Source organism: Chiloscyllium punctatum, chromosome 26, assembly GCF_047496795.1.
Source record: "Chiloscyllium punctatum isolate Juve2018m chromosome 26, sChiPun1.3, whole genome shotgun sequence".
In the NCBI taxonomy this organism is placed as follows: Eukaryota; Metazoa; Chordata; class Chondrichthyes; order Orectolobiformes; family Hemiscylliidae; genus Chiloscyllium; species Chiloscyllium punctatum.
Window position 1 is genome coordinate 35701023 of NC_092764.1, and position 17187 is coordinate 35718209.

A 17187-nucleotide genomic window follows, 5' to 3' on the forward strand; every position below is an offset into this window, starting at 1 on the left:
TTTGAGAAAGGAAACTGCCTCCCACATATGACTCCAGATCCACAACAATGTGATTAGCTCTTAACTGCCCTCTGGGATGGGCAATAAATGCTGCCCTAGCCAGGAACAACCTCATCTTGTGAATGAATTTTTCAAAAAATTGTTTTCCCAGAGCTTTCAGAATTTGATTTGCAATCTCCTCAGGAGATTCAGTTGGATGTTCAGAAAGTCTCACAGTTTGGATACAACCACTTTTTGGGAGAGATAGAAACTACTGGAAAAACCCAGCATGTCTGACAGAATCTGTGGCGAGAGAAACAAATCTAACAACATTCTGATATGACTGCAGCATCTGTGGAACAAGAAACCAACTTAGAGTTTCATATCACTCTTCCTTGGAGATGTTATCAGTGTTAAACCGTTAGATTTGTTTCTCTCTGCAGGTACCAGAGCTGCTGAGTTTCTCAAGCTCTTTCTATTTTATTTCAGATCTCCAGCATCCACATTACCTTGCTTTTATTCCATTTTCATAAGTTCTTCTCATTCCAAGGTCTGTATGGCCTATTTCTGTTCCTACATTTTATGGGCTTTCATGAAAGGAATGAGCTGAGTGAACCCTTTTGAAATGCTTTTATTGCAGTTATATGTATTTTTCAAATAAGAAGGCCAAAATTGCACACAATACCCCAGATGTGATCTCAGCAAAATCCTGTGCTGGCTGTATTAACACTTTCCAAATTTTGTACTTCTTTCCCCTTTTTAATAAACGTCACCATTCCACTTGCAGCACCTGCTTATCTTTTATGATTCATGTACTAGCACACCCAGATTCCTCCACAGCCGGCTTCTACAAACACTACTTCTATTTAAATGGTGCTTACACTTCCCTGGAGTTCAGTGCAAGCTCCAAGAACTAAACCTCATTTCTTGCTTAGGCACTTCAAAGTCTCCTGGACTAGACACTGAGTGACACTGTTTTCATTTTTGAAAGGCACTTCTTGATGTTGATTCTGTTTTTCCATTTTAACTTGAATATCATTATCTCTCTCTCTTACCTTCGCTGTAACTCCGCTTTTGTAATTTTAATTTCTCCTCCATTCCACCTTGCCACAGATATTCACTTTATACCCCCACATTTCCATGGTTTGCTTAAAATCTGTTATATCTCTCAATTCTGATGAAGCATCATTAACTGAAACTATACCTGTGTTCCTTTGCCTAGAGACTTGCAAAGTATTTTTAGTATGTTCTCTTTCTCAGATTTCCAGCATTTTCAACCCACTTGTTATTTATTTAGTCTGGCATAAATTTTACATTATTTATGTCTACCATTTGAAGTCATAGTGCTGTATATACATGGCCACGAATTTCTAAGTGTGGTTATTTTTAACAAAAGTAGAAATTGCTGGAAAAGCTCAGTACAAATTGTTTTAGCAACCTGGATTGGCTGTAATGTGATGGATGAATAGGGGACACTGTTTCTAAAATATGTACCTCTAAAATGTATGTTGGTTATAACATGAGGGCATTGCAAATACTTTAAGTGTTATTTTTATTGAACAACTTTATTTAGCGCAGGTTCACACAAGAGCACAATCATCTTATTATAGAATAACTACCTGTAGGTCTGGCAGCATCTGTGAAGAGAAATCAAAGTTATCTAACTCAGACCAGCTAAGTTTTTCCAGCAATTTCTGTTTTCGTTTTTGGTTCTACTTTCCAGCATCTGCAGGTCTTTCAGTTTTTCTTGTAGCTTTTTCTCATCCATTTGCGGGATGAGGGCATCGCTGGCTGGCCAGCATGTATTGCCTGAAGGGCAGTTAAAAGTCAACCACATTGACAATGGGTCTAGAGTCACATGTGGCCAGATCAGGTAAGGATGCCAGTTTTCTTCTCTGAAGGACATTAGTGAACCAGGTGGGTTTTTTCCCCTGACAATCAGCAATGGCTTCATGGCCATCAGAACTCTTAATTACAGAGTTTTTATTGATTTCAAATTCTACCATCTGCTGTGGTGGAATTTGAATCTGGATCCTGAGAACATTCTCTGAGTCTCTGGATTAACAGCTGAAAAAATGTGTTGCTGGAAAAGTGCAGCAGGCCAGGCAGCATCCAAGGAGCAGGAGAATCGACGTTTCGGGCATAAGCCCTTCTTCAGGAATCCAGCTTTTCCAGCAACACATTTTTCAGCTCTGATCTCCAGCATCTGCAGTCCTCACTTTCTCCTCTCTGGATTAACAATCCAGTGATATTACCACTAAGCCATTGCCTCCCCAGAGTTGTTTTTATGAGTATATTTTCACTAACACTCAACACTGCAGCCCCCCAGGAATATGTACTCAACCCCCTACTGTACTCACTGTATACCCATGACTGCACCACCAAATTCCAGACTAATGCCATTTACAAGTTTGCTGATGACACCACCATAGTCAGTCGAATCTCAGATGGTGACGAAACAGACTACAGACAGGAGGTGGAAGACCTGGAAAAATGGTGCATTGAGAACAAGTTAGGTCTCAATGCCGGCAAAACCAAGGAACTCTATTATTGACTTTTGGCGGGATGTTACTCATGCCTCCCTACACATTAACAGCACAGAGGTGGAACGAGTGGAGAGTGTCAAGTTCCTGGGAGTGGTCATCCACAGGCTTTCTTGGACTCTTCATGTGGACGCACTGGTTACAAAGGCCCAACAACGTCTCTTCTTCCTCAGGCAGCTGAGGAAATTTGGCATGATGGTGAATATCCTTGCCAACTTTTACAGGTGCGCCATTGAGAGCATTCTGTCTGGCTGTATCACTACCTGGTATGCGAACTGTACCATTCAAGATCAGGGATGGTTACAAAGAATGGTGAACTCAGCCTGGACAATCACAAAGGCCAACCTCCCATCCATAGAATTCATCTACCAGGCCCGCTGTTAACGAAAGGCCACCAGCATTCTTAAAGATCCATCTCTCTCTCTTTCTCTCTCTCTCTCTCTCTCTCTCTCTCTCTCTCTCTCTCTCTCTCTCTCTCTCTCTCTCTCTGTGTCTCTCTCTCTGTGTCTCTCTCTCTCTCTCTCTCTCTCTCTCTCTCTCTCTCTCTCTCTCTCTCTCTCTCTCTCTCTCTCTCTCTCTCTCTCTCTCTCTCTCTCTGTGTCTCTCTCTCTCTCTCTCTCTGTGTCTCTGTCTCTCTCTCTTTCTCTCTCTCTCTCTCTCTCTCTCTGTGTCTCTGTCTCTCTCTCTGTCTCTCTCTCTTTCTCTCTCTCTCTCTCTTCCCCCCCCCCCCCCCCCACCCCCCACCCAGCAAAGTTTTTCTACAACCACTGGGGACAAGGTACAAAAGCCTGAACACTCGCACCAGCCAGTTCCATAACAGTTTCTACCATATTGTTGTCAGAATAATGAATGGACTCTCAAACTCTTAAAGCCTATACCTGTGTTTTTATTTTTGCCGCTTTTTACCTATTATTTACTTATGTATGCTACCTGTGAGCTGCTTGTATTGCTCACAAGACAAAACTTTTCACTGTGCCTCAGCACACGTGACAATAAATTCTATTCAGTTCACTCACCTAAGTCCCTCATCAAGTTAACTTGAAACCAAATTCCGATTGTACACTGTTCCATATACAGAGATTTAAAGTTCTAATGTTTTATAATTGCTTGAGGTTAACTTATTCTCTGAAGAGACAGCTGTTGCCTTGAGTAACAATCAAATTTCTAACTTGTATAACCTCAACACAAAAAATTTTCTCTTTCAGAGAGAATTGGTTTCTGATGAAGTTTGGGGGTCAGGTAGGGTGATGTCCGGTGACTACTTGTTAGAAGGATTACACAGATAACACATAGCTATCTGGGTGGCACTGTGGCTCAGTGGTTAGCATTGCTGCCTCACAGTACCAGGGACCGGGGTTTGATTCCACCCTCGGGTGACCGTCTGTGTGGAGTTTGCATATTTTCCTGCAGGTGCTTGGGTTTCCTCCCACAGTCCAAAGATATGCAAGTTAGTTGGATTGGCCATGCTAAATTTCCCATAATGTTCAGGGAAGTGTTGGTTAGATGCATGAACCATGGGCAGTGCAGGGTTACAGGGCAAGGGTAGGGGGATGGGGCTGGGTGGGATGCTTTTCAGAGGGTTGATGTGAACTCATTGCGCCGAGTGGCCTGTTTCCAACTGTAGGGATTCTGTTCTAGTGTATGATAACATGCATGATACTATGGTAACAGAAGAAAAAGCAAAGAAATCAATGGATGTATTTACTTAGTCAACAGCATTAAAGAAGTTGACTGAATTTTTTTTTCCTCATCCCCTTCCGCAATGGCTGCTTATCCTTCTACAGGAGAACTCGGAGTTCTTTTAGTCATAGAATAGTTAGAGGATAAAAGAAAGTCAGTTGGCTGGTCAAGTCTGCATCAGCTGTTTGCGAGAACAGTTCAGTATCCACCATCCTTTCCTGACTTTGTAGATTTATTCTGCTTAGGTAATTATCTAATAACCTTTTGAAAGCCACAATTCAACTGGACCAACCTTTCAGCCAGTGTATTACAGATCCTAACCAAATGCTATGTAATAAAAGTTATCCCTCATGTTGGCCTAATAGTTTTTGCCAAACACCTTAAATCTCTGCCTTTTAGTTCTCAACCCCCTCCACCTGTTTTAGTTAACTGTCCAGATCCTTCATGATTTTCAACATCTTAATTTCCCTTGTACCTCCTCAACTCTAAGGAGAATAACCTACATTTCTCCAAACTAACATGTAATTGAAATCATTGTGGAAACATTTCCTTAAATTATTTCTGTGTCCTCTCTAAAGTTTTCCTATCCTTCCTAAAATTTTGTGCAGTTCTCCAGAGTTGAACACAATTTTCCACTTGCAGTTGAACTGATGTTTATACAATTTCATTAGAATTTCTTGCTTTTGTACTTTGTTTCTTTCTGCTTTCTTTAATCACTTTCTCAGTCTGCTCTTCATTAAGAAATGTGAACTGACCTCGTTTCAGGTCCTGAACTCCATTTCCCAATGGGCTGAATAGTTGCACAATATATGTGGAATGTGGCGGCCTCTTAGGTTGTGCATGCTCCATTGAAGTTTTTTTCTAAACAGCTGATGGATCGAGTCATTAAAACAGTAACGGACTTGCGCTGTATGAGAAAACAACAGTCAGGAGCTGAGAAGTGGCTGAAGGTCACTGGTTCTATGTTGTTAGCTGGTGGGCAAAGGTAATCTTTATAAGAAATGATGGTCTGCTTCAAGTTGGTAATGAGCCAGAACTATGCCCAGGAATTACCGCTGGAGTGCAACCTTGGGATTCTAGCTAAGTCCATGAAATGTTTTTGTCCAGTCCTAAAATAAAAACAATAATTCATTATGTTCTCTGTTTCACGTGACTCTATTAAATTTGCATTAATAACAGGCATGTTTGGAGATTTCTGTCTATCTGTCTCTGTCAGTACAGTTTTCAGATGGCCTGATAATGCTTGGCTGAACTTCAGTTGCAGCGAGGTTTCTGTTTGCTAAGTGGGCATGGAGTGTTTGCAGTATTTGTGGAGTTATCATGAATTATTCTTTCATTGTTACATTTAGTCAATGCCACTGTTTATTTGGACAAGATGAAGAGGTGTTATTAATGCTATGAATGGCTTTAACTGATGGACACTTCTGTAGGATTGTAATATCAGTATTTTTTTCAAAGCCAATTTCTGAGTGGGTGTTCCTCTTCCATAGCATTTCAAGACTGGCAATTGTTTATTTTATGACTCACTGGTTCTGTACATTGTATAGTGGATGAGTGGCCATGGTACAGCCAGCGGGGACAGGGAGTGGGTGCGGGAAGGAAGGAGTAGTCCCTTTCAAAACAATTGGGACAGCATCCTGGAGAACTAAACTAGGCTTTCTAAGCAACTTTCTCAGCAATTGCTTGCCCCCATGGCTGCCTCCAGTCTGCTTCCAGGTTGGCAAATACAATCGGATCTTGCCTCCACCTTCCCAGATAAAACCTTGACATGATGGGGCCTGGTATGTTAACTTGGGTCTGCTCAGTTGCTAAATTTTCTGACATAAGCTATCTTTCTCAGTAATGAAAAGTCTGACCCTAAAACCTTGTAGCATGCTCTAACTAAAATTACCAAATGTATTTGTTCTTTGAATCTTCAAAGCATTAATATCAGTGTGCAGGTTGATTGTGAATGTGTATCTTGTTCAAGAAGTGTCTGGGTTTTCAGATAAAAGAATTTGAAAGAAATAAATCACTAACTGCCTTTTCCTCTTCCTTTTCAGTGTTTTTGACAGCAATTAACTGTTACAGCGTGAAGGCAGCTACAAGAGTACAAGATATTTTTGCTGCAGCTAAGTTGTTGGCTCTAGCTGTTATCATCATTTTGGGTTTTGTGCAGATTTTTAAAGGTAGGTGTGGAACATATTTTTTCCTCAATCAGCTTGTTGCTATTACATCTTTCTGAGACTACATTGTATCAAACAGAAATAGTAAGATTTCAAGTTAAAATGGATTACATCTTTACTAAACAAATTATTTTGAAAAATACCTTTCAATGTGCCATTAATAAAGTTTTGCATGAATGAAAAGGTTGTTTAGTCATAGTCATAGACATCAAGAGTACAGAAACAGGCCCTTCGGCCAAACATGTTTCTTGTTCCTTGTCTTTTCTGTATTGAACGGGGCGTCTGACTTTAAAAGATGGTCATATTTTTCTCCAGCTTTTTCCTAGCTCACTCATGCCCTCTCCAAGTTCAACTTGTTCATGAGACCAACTGCCTGATCCCATGATCACTTAACCGTGCCTCCTGGCCCTGTATTAACTTATATTGTTAATAATTAATTGCCTTCAGGCATTATCCTTTCTTTACAAAACTATTGATAATGTGGCTGTTCTCAAAAATCCAATTGTTGAACCCTGTTGCATATCCTTGTCAATACAACCCCATCTCCAACCTCTTTTTCTCCCCAGTGTCTTGTTGGGTTTCCAAATCCATGTCCACTTTTCCTTGCATTCTGTTGCTGAATCCCTCCAGTAAGGTTTCTGTTCTGGCTGCTGTGCCAAAACCGCTCCTAACAAGATCTTAAATAGACATTCTGTGTGACTCTGACAAAGCAAACTATTCCCCCTAATCCTTCTCAACCCATCTGCAGCCTTTGATTAGCCCCCGCATCCTTCCCTAGTGCCTCTTCACTGCTGTCCAGTTGGTTGGGACTGTTCTTTAGTTCCACTTTTTTTTTCTAATTATTGTCAAAGTATCAGTTGCAAAGTTTCTCCTCTAGCTTTTATATCTCTGCTATTCCCCCAAAGGAGCCATTTTTAGTTCCCTACTATTTCTCATTTATATGCTTCCCTTTGGCAGCATTGTGTGAAGGACAGCATTAGATTTCACGTGTATGTTGGTGACAAGAGCTTTATCTCCTCATCACTTCTCTTTCATTGTGGCTAAATTATCAGACTGCTTCGCAAATTTCCAGTGCTAAATAAACAGAAATTTCCTCTGTGTAAATATTGAAAAGATTGAAGTCACTACTTTTCTGATCCAAACATTGCCAACTCAAATGCTTTCCTTGAAATAATTGAACAATCTATTCACAATCTTTCTTGTGTCATCAGTATACTTCCATTTCTGTAATACGGCATGATTTCATCCCTGTCTCAGCTCATCTATTGAAACCTTCATTCATGCCTTTGTCTCCTCTCTACTTGGCTATTCCAAAGTATTCCTGAACAGTTTCCCAAGTTTTATCCTCTGGGTCATTCATCCTCTTCTGTCTGTGTCATAATTTGCATCAGTCGGCTTCAGTTGTCACCCTTGAGCTGACTGACCCTCCTGATCTGCATCAGTTCTTGGTCAAGCAACATTTTAAAAGTATAATATATGCCTTTTTAAATCTTCTTCCATGCTCTTGTCCATGCCTATCTCTGTGATCTCCAGCTCCACCACTCTCTGAGATACTGCCCTCATTTAATTTTGGTTTTAATTTCTCATTTTAATCACTTCCCTTTCATGGCTAGGATTTCAGTTGCCTAGGCAGCAAACTCTAGAGTTGCCTACCTATACCTCTCCAGCTTTCTAGCTTGCTTCCCTCCCTTTAAGGAACTCCTTAACCTAATTGTTTGACCAGCTTGTCGCCTTGGGCTTTAATATCTCTTATACGCCTTTGTGCTGTATTTTAAAATTTATAATGTTCTTGTTATGTTAAAGGCACTTTATCAGCATAAGTTGATGCATGCTATTTCCTTATATATTAATTCCAACATCCTAAAAAATGGTTATAATTGAAAGGACAGAATTTTTATCATCTTAATGATTTTCATTTGCATTTGTCAATTAAAACTGACTTCCATTCCAAGTTGAAAACCTAGATATTTTATAAAGCTGACTTTGCAAAGAACCTCTGTGTACTACGAATCAAAGCAGTGCAAGTGTGCATTTGTCAATTAAAACTGACTTCCATTCCAAGTTGAAAACCTAGATATTTTATAAAGCTGACTTTGCAAAGAACCTCTGTGTACTACGAATCAAAGCAGTGCAAGTGTATTCTTTTAGATAATGTTTTGTATCACCTTAAAGTTACTACATTACTGAAGCACTGTTTTGTAGGATTCCAGAATTTTACATCTCATTCTGTAGCACTGTGATTTTGTGCAGCACCAACAAAAGAAATATGATTTCAATAAAACATTCATTCAGTGGCATTAAGTGTCAGTGACACAGTTTTTGAGAGGCATTGGGAAAAATAAATTTGTGTTTATGGCTGTTAAATCATACCAACTATGTTCATCTGCTCATCATGGTAGCTATCTGCCCAATTAATGCACTTGACACATGAATCAAAGAAGTTTTTGGCAAAATTACTGGTTTCAAAAAAAATGAATCTCAATGTTCGCACTTTGTTTTTAAACAGTAATTTAGTGCTTTTCAGATTAAAAGTATTAAATTATTTCAGTGTAATTGACAGCAAATTATCTATTGTCTATCAATAGCATCTAATGTAAAGCTGCGATAGCAAATGACCCTAGTTGTTAGCTGACTTGGGGTGTGGGACCATCATTTTGGGTGCAATGGTCAAACAAAAGATTGCCAGATTTTGTTGGGGTCCAGAAAAGTTGGATATAACAGGAAGAGCAGAGAGCCATGGTTAAAGAAAGAGAAACTTTTAAAAAAGGTAGGACTGAAAGTTGTATTGTGAGTATTGTAGAAAATGATTGGCAGTATTGAAGACAATGGACATCTGGTGTGGTGAAGGGAGGAATGGATCCCTGCACGTATGCCTGTGCTTTTCCATGAGAAAAGTTGATGAGAATTCTTGGGATGATGTCATGTGGTGTTAGAGTGGTGGGAAGTGGCTGTATGAATTTTTGTGAAGCTGGAGAAGTTGATAGTATCATTAGATAAATAAATCTTATATGTGCGTGGAATAACGAAAAATTTATGATGAGTGAATTGTTTATTCTAAGAGAATTTTCTTTCACCAAACTGTAAGAGTCTTCAACAGCAGTTTTCAAACCCATTATCTCTGTCACCTGGGATGACAAAGGCTGCATGGGACGACCACTACCTGCAAGAGGCCTTCCAAGTCACACTCCATCCTGACATGGAATAATATTGCTGTTGCTGCATCAAAATCCTGGAAAGCCCTGTCAACGCTCTGCGTGTGCCTAACCTCTGTACACGTCAGCAATTTAACAAAGCAGCTCACCACAATATTCTTAAAGGTATTTAGGGGTATGCAACAAGTGCTGGCTTAGCATTAGCATGAACAAATAATAAAATGCAGTTTAAATGCACAGTCAGATGACACAGATGCAGCACCAGAATGTTATTAACCCTTGGCATGGCGGAATATGCTTGAGGTACAATCAAACTTATTATTTGCATAGAAACTACCTGGAGAAATTTACCATTTTTTTTCCATAAGTTTACTCAGCTTCGTTAACATTATCAACTTTCCACAAGTGCAGACATCTTTTCACGACTAAATGTATTTGCACTGATTAATTACTTTGAGGATGGAGCTTTGTTTGTGATATCAATCTTTTGACATTAAGCAGAAGTAGCTTGGGGCCAGAACTTTTGCTGTTGTGCACAATTCAAGTTTTGTTGTTCTAGCAGATTTTGCAAACTCGTCTTTAGTCTGTTTTAAATCTGCTGGGGTTACGTATTAGAAGAAAGGTAATATGATCTATAGACTATTCTAAATACAAAAACTAAGTCCTATTTTAGTTGGATTTTTTTCTTTTCAAGTTTTCCCCTTTCTTTCCCATGAAAATTGAATCATACTGGGCATGATTTCACAAATGCCTTTGTTACCCTGAATCAAAGTGGCTATTCTCTGAATAAGTCTAGAACAGCAGAATCTAAACTTTGGATTCTTTCTGTAAAGTATTTTGTATGTCAGTAGTGAATCCCAGAATTAGAATTGTGTTATCAGCTGGAAAAATACACTTTGGCTCCCACCTAGCCTTAGAGGTGAAGAAATTTGGCTAGTTTATGCTTTTACACCTAAGATTTGTTCTCATCTTTGAATTTGATATGTGTGGAGGTTTGAAAAAGGAATGTTTCCAGCCCACCTTAATTCATAACTTCGTTCCTAACTGCAGGTTCAGATGTATGCAATTCATGGAAACATTTGAGGACAACTTTCAGAATATGTCCAAATAAGCATATAGTTGCGTAACCTCTCCTCATCCTGTCAGGTTTCATGAATGAATAGCTGAAGAGCTACACAATGGAATTCATAAAAATTGAGAATTAAGATATTACAAACCATTCAAAGCCTAAGTTTAGATATACCAATAGCCTCCTGCCTGTTTGGGGCAGGAGTGCTTGGTAGCCATTTAAAAGCCAACCTGAAAATCAGATTAGCCAAGTCTTTAACATTAAGGTGCGGTTGCTATTTCACCTTTGTGTGGAACACGAAACTCCAGTGTGCGTTTCTAACAGTCCACAACCTGACAATGAAATGTCTATATTCCTGTTATAGACATCTGAGTGTGAGGTGACTGCTTTATGTAGAATCCTCTGACCATAAAGCGTCCAATCTTCACAAGGTATGCGAACATGATTTCTTTTTGGGAAGATCTTGAAAGGATTGTCAATGTTGAATTTGTTTTCTCCCTAAATTGGGGATTGAGGATAATTGTGATATCCTATTGCTACCTGGCTGAAGTTAACTAATTCAGTGGAGACATGGAGTCAGATTTCAATCACCGGTTGGGTTAGGAATAGTTGCAGACACATATATTAAACTCATGTTACCTGAGGGCACCTGGGGTTCCGGACATGCTCAGATTTCCATAAGCTGCTGGAGGTTGAATTGAGGAAAACACTCTTGACTATTTAAGTCCATGAGCTTGTTAACAAGCTGTGGAGAGTGGAATTGTGAATATGAATTCAGCACAATGTGGAATAGTCTTATATAAAATAGTGTGTTGCTATTGGAGAGTGGAGGATGTTATGGCATAATGATTTTATCTCCTATCTCTGAGTCAGGAGCCCATGTTCAAATCCTATTCCAGAGTGGCATAATAACATCTCTGAACAGATTGATTTAATATCTGTACGTGTTGGGGTCAAAACGGGTAATGTCAAAGCACTTTTTTCTGCATGACAAATCTCAGGACCACGTAATTTATCTCTGTTTTGCCCAAATGGCCACTTCTGTGAGCATTTATGCTGCTGGCCTTCAAACTGTTGCCTCCTCTCCTCTGCAAGGTAGCCTGTACTCTGGCTGCAGCAGCCTTTGCAACTCCAGTTTCTGCCTCTTAGAGATTTACAATGCAACTGACTTGGCTCCAAACTTTAGGTCCAGTTTGGACATTTACAATTCAAGTCAGTGCAGCACATAGCTGCAGTGCAGGGTCAGGATTGGAAATTATCTGTGGAATAAAATCTGGTTTCTTCTGGTCTGGATACGTTGGCACCATATTGTAGAATGTATTTACTTAGTACTGAATTACTGAGCGAATAGTGGCTGCTGTTCCTCTTATCTATATGAATTCTTTGCAGAACATTGATTTCCATGATCTGTGAAAACATGTTTGATACATTTCTTTGTCAGTCATTACATTGCTACATCCTGCAACTGGAGCTTGTTATTCATAATGCCATTGTGTGCCAAATTTCAATCAAATACTGCAAATACACACTCGAGGAAGCACCCATTTCATTGAATGCTCATGTTGCAACTTGTACGTAGAACCCTACAACATGAAAACAGACCCTTTGGTTCAACCAGTCTATCCTGAATATAATCCCAAACTAAACTCGTCCCTGCTCCAGGCCCATATCCGTTCAAACCTTTCCTATTCATGTGCTGATCTAAGTGTCTTTTAAATGCTGTAACTGTGCCCACATCCACTACTTCTTCAGGAAATTCATTCCACATGCAAACCACTCTTTCTGTAAAATATTTGCTATTCAAATAGTTGATAAACCTAAATCTGGAAACATTCAGGCATCAGGATGAACACTTCAGCAGGCTAGACTGAAGTCAACTTCATGTTTATTTTAGACATATGGAAATTGCTCTCAAATGCTTCAGTTAATTTGAAGACATCTGAAACGGTGGTTTAAAACAAATTCATGAATGGATCCATCAGCGCAGCAGAAGTGTTGGAAGTCTACAGTTTCAAATCACCACATGGTAAAAAACATGGTCCGGACAACCCTACTCACCTTTTTGAAGCTGGATAGAATCTGACCCGCTTGTACTAGATTAACTAGACAGAATCTTGTGGAGACGACGGAAAGTTCAACTATTGGTGGAACTCCTGCAATCATGCAATGTGATTTATTCATTTATGTGGTAATAAATATGGGATATAGATATATTCATACATTGTTATTAAACTGAAAGGAATATGTTCCAACATTCTGAGGTGAAACCTCAAAACAGCAGGTGTAGACCAACATTCTACTACTTTTTATTCAGTCAAGAAATATGGGCACCACTGGGTAGGCAGCATTTATTACATATCGCTAGTCAAACATAAGAAGTAATGGTGCGCTGTTTTCATGAAATACTGCAGTCCATGTAGTGTGGATACAACCAGGGAGGTACAAAATATTAGCCCAGCAAACTTAAAGCTACTTGGCAAACCCTCATCTTGGGAAGAATCTGTAGAATGAAGAAAAATAAGTGGAATTCCTATGCTGTGCTTTTAAAAAGAGGCTAAATCAGGATATTTTGTTCCTCATTCTGCTCTTGTTGCACCGACTGTGTTGATTTAAATGTTTTAAACTTATAAGCATCAAAAATGTCAGTTACTTTGCACTTGGTGCCATCACATCTCAAAACTTGTCGACACATGTAGACTTTACTGATTAATAGCCTGGAAAAGGCAAAGGCTCCTCCCTTCTATTTTGACTCCTGCAATTGTTTACTGTTCTTCATCTAGGCATACTCAATGTATTAATACATTAATTTCCTGAATACCAAAAGTACTACTGTTGAGAAAAGGGATAGAGGTGAAAACTATGCATTTTATTTGCATATTTAGATCTGTTCCATGTATTCTTTAAGAAATATGCTGAGAGCACTTAACTCTAATATTCCTGAGGCTGCTGAACACCTGCTGCATTGCAAACTGTATTAACTTGCCCTACAGCCTCCCACCCATCTGAGTCAGAATTGTGATTTGATTGTATTGGCAGGTGTGGTTCAAAAGCAGCTATCCTCCTTTATTCATTAGTGTCAATAGAATGTGCACCAACTCATCTAAAAGTAGTAATTATTTTCCATTTTCATATGCACATGTATTCAAAGACAATACGCACACATTTATCTTTACATTTTTACCGCCAGATTTTTATTTTAAAGAAACAGTCCACTCCTTGTGTACCAATTTTTGTCGAGGCCTGCTATCCAATTTGTACTTTCCTACACAGTGATCCTATGAAAAGTAGCAACAAATCTCTCAAAATTTGGTGATCCTATTCACAAGATTTATTTTGTCCCGTCATTAAGGTTTAATGTACTAATAATGTGTAATTTGCAACTTATACTCTCAAATGAATCTCATCTAATGCAGGTGCTTTCGATGTTGACTTTTATTAGCCTTTATTAGCAGCTACCCATCAGGATTGCAAATTTTGGAATGTTAACTGCTGGATGGCTAAATATAATCAAATGATCAGAAGAGCTGGTGGTCACTCCTGTCAGGAAGAATTAAGATAAATCTTTGGTTTGGTTGAGGATTTGATTATCTGCTAAACTTGTGATTCATTTTTCATTTGTCCAAAATCATATGGACATTGTTCTGTCAGATTTTATGGTTGACTTGTTGACTCACTGAAGAATTCTTAACTCTGTGATGTGCTGAGAACTGGTGAGATTTGAAGAATTGAGATTTTTATTTTTTTTTTTTCTTAATACATTTTTTCACAACAAAAGAGACATTTCTTTCAAAAAAAAGTCACTATTAGGTCCATGACCTTTATTGTATTTGTTCCTGTAAAGTTTGATCCCATGTTTTTTAGCCTAGAGACATGTAATTTCTCATATAACTCATGAAAAAAAAAGCCATAACTTTTTTGGGATGAAAGCACAAAAATTTCAAAACCAAACTATAGTTCTGGAGATATTCATGATTTCATTTTCTTTTAAATAATAATGAAAAGGAGTCGCATTAAATAACATTTCTAAGTTTAAGTTTTGGTTTTTATTTATTCAAGCTATTAAATTGATAAGGTTAAGAATTTTGATTCATATTAATTTCTTAGTGCTTGTATTATTTCATTGCAACAGTTTTAATTTTTATTCAGCAAGCCCCATCTCTATGTTGACATCATCTCACTGCATCTTATTCACTTTTCTCAGCATATGGTGTTTCTCACTGCACAATGGCAAATTTCCAATTGACACTCATTATTGTGTGTTCAGTACCTTGTTAATTGCCCATGTCAGCAATTTTGGATTGCAATTTTGCCAAACTCGCATACAATCTAGACATGGGGAAAACTCCAAATGGAAACCAGTGTGGGATCAACTCCCTTCTTGTTCCTAAAGATTTACTTGTTAGATATCATGCACACTCCATGTGCAGTAGCCACACACACTGCATGGACATTGGTATCTGGTATGTGCCAGTCCATATAAACCCTCGTGGTACTTCAGTGCTACACATTGAGCTGCACCATCAACTATCATTGTGATGCTGCAACAATATGTGTGACCAGGGACATGCACCCAGATCATGGACTGGACCAGGCTGCATCTTCGGGCTCTTTGCTTGCTGTCATGGTGTGGCGTCACTATGAGCATTGCCGTCTCAGCGAGAAATACTGGGCTCATATTGCAAGTGTCTAATCATGCCATTTAATGCAGACACAGAAGCTTGCCATGGTTGTCAGCAGGCCTTAGTCTATCAAAGCAGGTGGCCTTTGCAGAAGGGATCCTGACAGAGTAAGTCAAAGGAAACCTCCAATACCAATCTAGACCCTGCTTGGGATGGTCAGTGTCAGGATTCTCTGCTGATCAGCTCATCACCTGTTTTGACCCTTCCTGCCTATTGTGGGCTTTTTTTCTCTTGGATTGAGAGAGATGCAGGCGTGATTGAACATGAAAGTGGGTGACACAATAATTACTATTGGTACAGGAGAGGATCTTTCCCAAGTGAATGAGTAAGCAGCAAGTCTTGGAGCTGGGTGGTCATGTTGTGGCTGTATAGGAGGTAGACCACTTTTGAAATATTGTGTGCAATTCTGGTCTCCCTCCAATCGGAGGGGTGTTGTGAAACTTGAAAAGGTTCAGAAAAGTTTTACAAGGATGCCACGGTTAGAGGATTAGAGTTATAGGGACAAGATGAAAAGGCTGGGGCTGTTTTCTGTGGAGCTTCGAAGACAGGGAAGAGTCAAAATGGGATGTGCTGATCAGCAGAGAATCCACTGACCATCCCAAGCAGGGTCTTGGAGGTTTCCCTTGACTTACTCTGTCAGGATCCCCTCTGCAAAGACTATCTGCTTTGGTAGACTAAGGCATGCTGACAACCATGGCACATCAACCAACTGGGTCATGCCCACTACCTGTGTTCAGTTACCACTACCTAACCGTTCTGCTCATCACCACCACCACCTCCGGCTCCACCCCCTCCCCCACACTGTTGCGCCTTATCTGTAGCTCTCCCTACCCCACCTTCATTCCTGAAGAAGGGTTATATCTGAAATGTGGACATTCTTCCAGGCAACTGAAATTGATTAAAGCTGGATGGTGATCTCGGACCAGGCTAGCCTCCAGTGCTTATGTTGGGGAAGACGGAATCCTGCCTAAGCAGCATGTGTTTGATAGGAACTCCAGCACTGTGCATGCAAACCAGAGTGCAGTTTTCCCCTGTCTGCCATGTCTATGCCAAATGTTGGGAACTGTACAGGACAGCTATAGACTAACTGCTTCGCCAAGTACTTGATGGACTTCTGAATATAGCACCAGCTTGAAGTGTGCTGGTCAGCTCCAGGACCTTGAGTGAATAATAAGTCGTTCCAGGAACAGCATGTTAAGATGGGCAAAAATCAGACATCATTCTTGCATCTGAGGCTGAGATACTGATGAAAGCAGCAAGTTTAGTAAGATATGGTGAGAAATCTTGCTCAGCTGTATGGCAAGAACCACTCTACCAAACCCGACGTGAATCTTGCACATTTTTACCTATGTATTTTTGTTCCCATTGTCTTTTTAGTTTGAATCTCGTAAGGCAAGAATAATATTAGAGTTTAGGGAATGTGAGTTGGGTCCATTTCTTATAGCTTATTTGATACTGTAACCCTAGAAATACAGTGCCAATTGTTCAACTCCCCCTTTGTTGAATAAAACTGTAGCAAAGTGTTTGTAAAGTTGCAGAAAAATTGGAAATGCAAACTCCATTTAAAATACAGTGTGAGTATTGTTCCAGTAGAGTTTCTCATAACCTCTGTCATGAACTTTGTGGGGTGCTGGTAATGAAATCTTTTGTTTAATGTGTTGAACTTGCGAATAGTTTGCACTTGAAAAAGAAAGTACAATCTAGGCCTTAATGAATTATTTTAAAATGCATTCACAGCAATTATGCATTTGAGAGCAAGAAACATGTCAGCTGAAGTGCTCACAGTTAAGTGACCCACTTTTTACCCTGGAAGTTTTCAACAGTAACTAATAATAATCAACAATTTATCTGTACTGTGAGGTAGAATGGATTCTTTCAGTTGTCTTGCTGTGCTTTTCCAATCCAGATGATCAATATTTG

At 39.4% G+C, this 17187-nt stretch overlaps 2 protein-coding genes across 2 annotated transcripts in view; both read left to right on the forward strand.

Moving 5' to 3' along the window:
* The window catches only part of ca5a (carbonic anhydrase Va), a 79734-nt gene extending 73363 nt beyond the window's left edge, over positions 1 to 6371 (forward strand). Inside the window, exon 7 of the mRNA XM_072596123.1 lies at positions 6245 to 6371. Within this exon, the coding sequence (XP_072452224.1) occupies positions 6245 to 6253 (9 nt within the window). The 3' untranslated portion in view covers positions 6254 to 6371. The remainder of the gene's footprint in view (positions 1 to 6244) is intronic.
* slc7a5 (solute carrier family 7 member 5) overlaps positions 1 to 17187 on the forward strand; it is an 85073-nt gene that overhangs the window by 12727 nt on the left and 55159 nt on the right. Inside the window, exon 2 of the mRNA XM_072596120.1 lies at positions 6245 to 6370. Coding sequence (XP_072452221.1) covers positions 6245 to 6370 — 126 coding nt within the window. The remainder of the gene's footprint in view (positions 1 to 6244; positions 6371 to 17187) is intronic.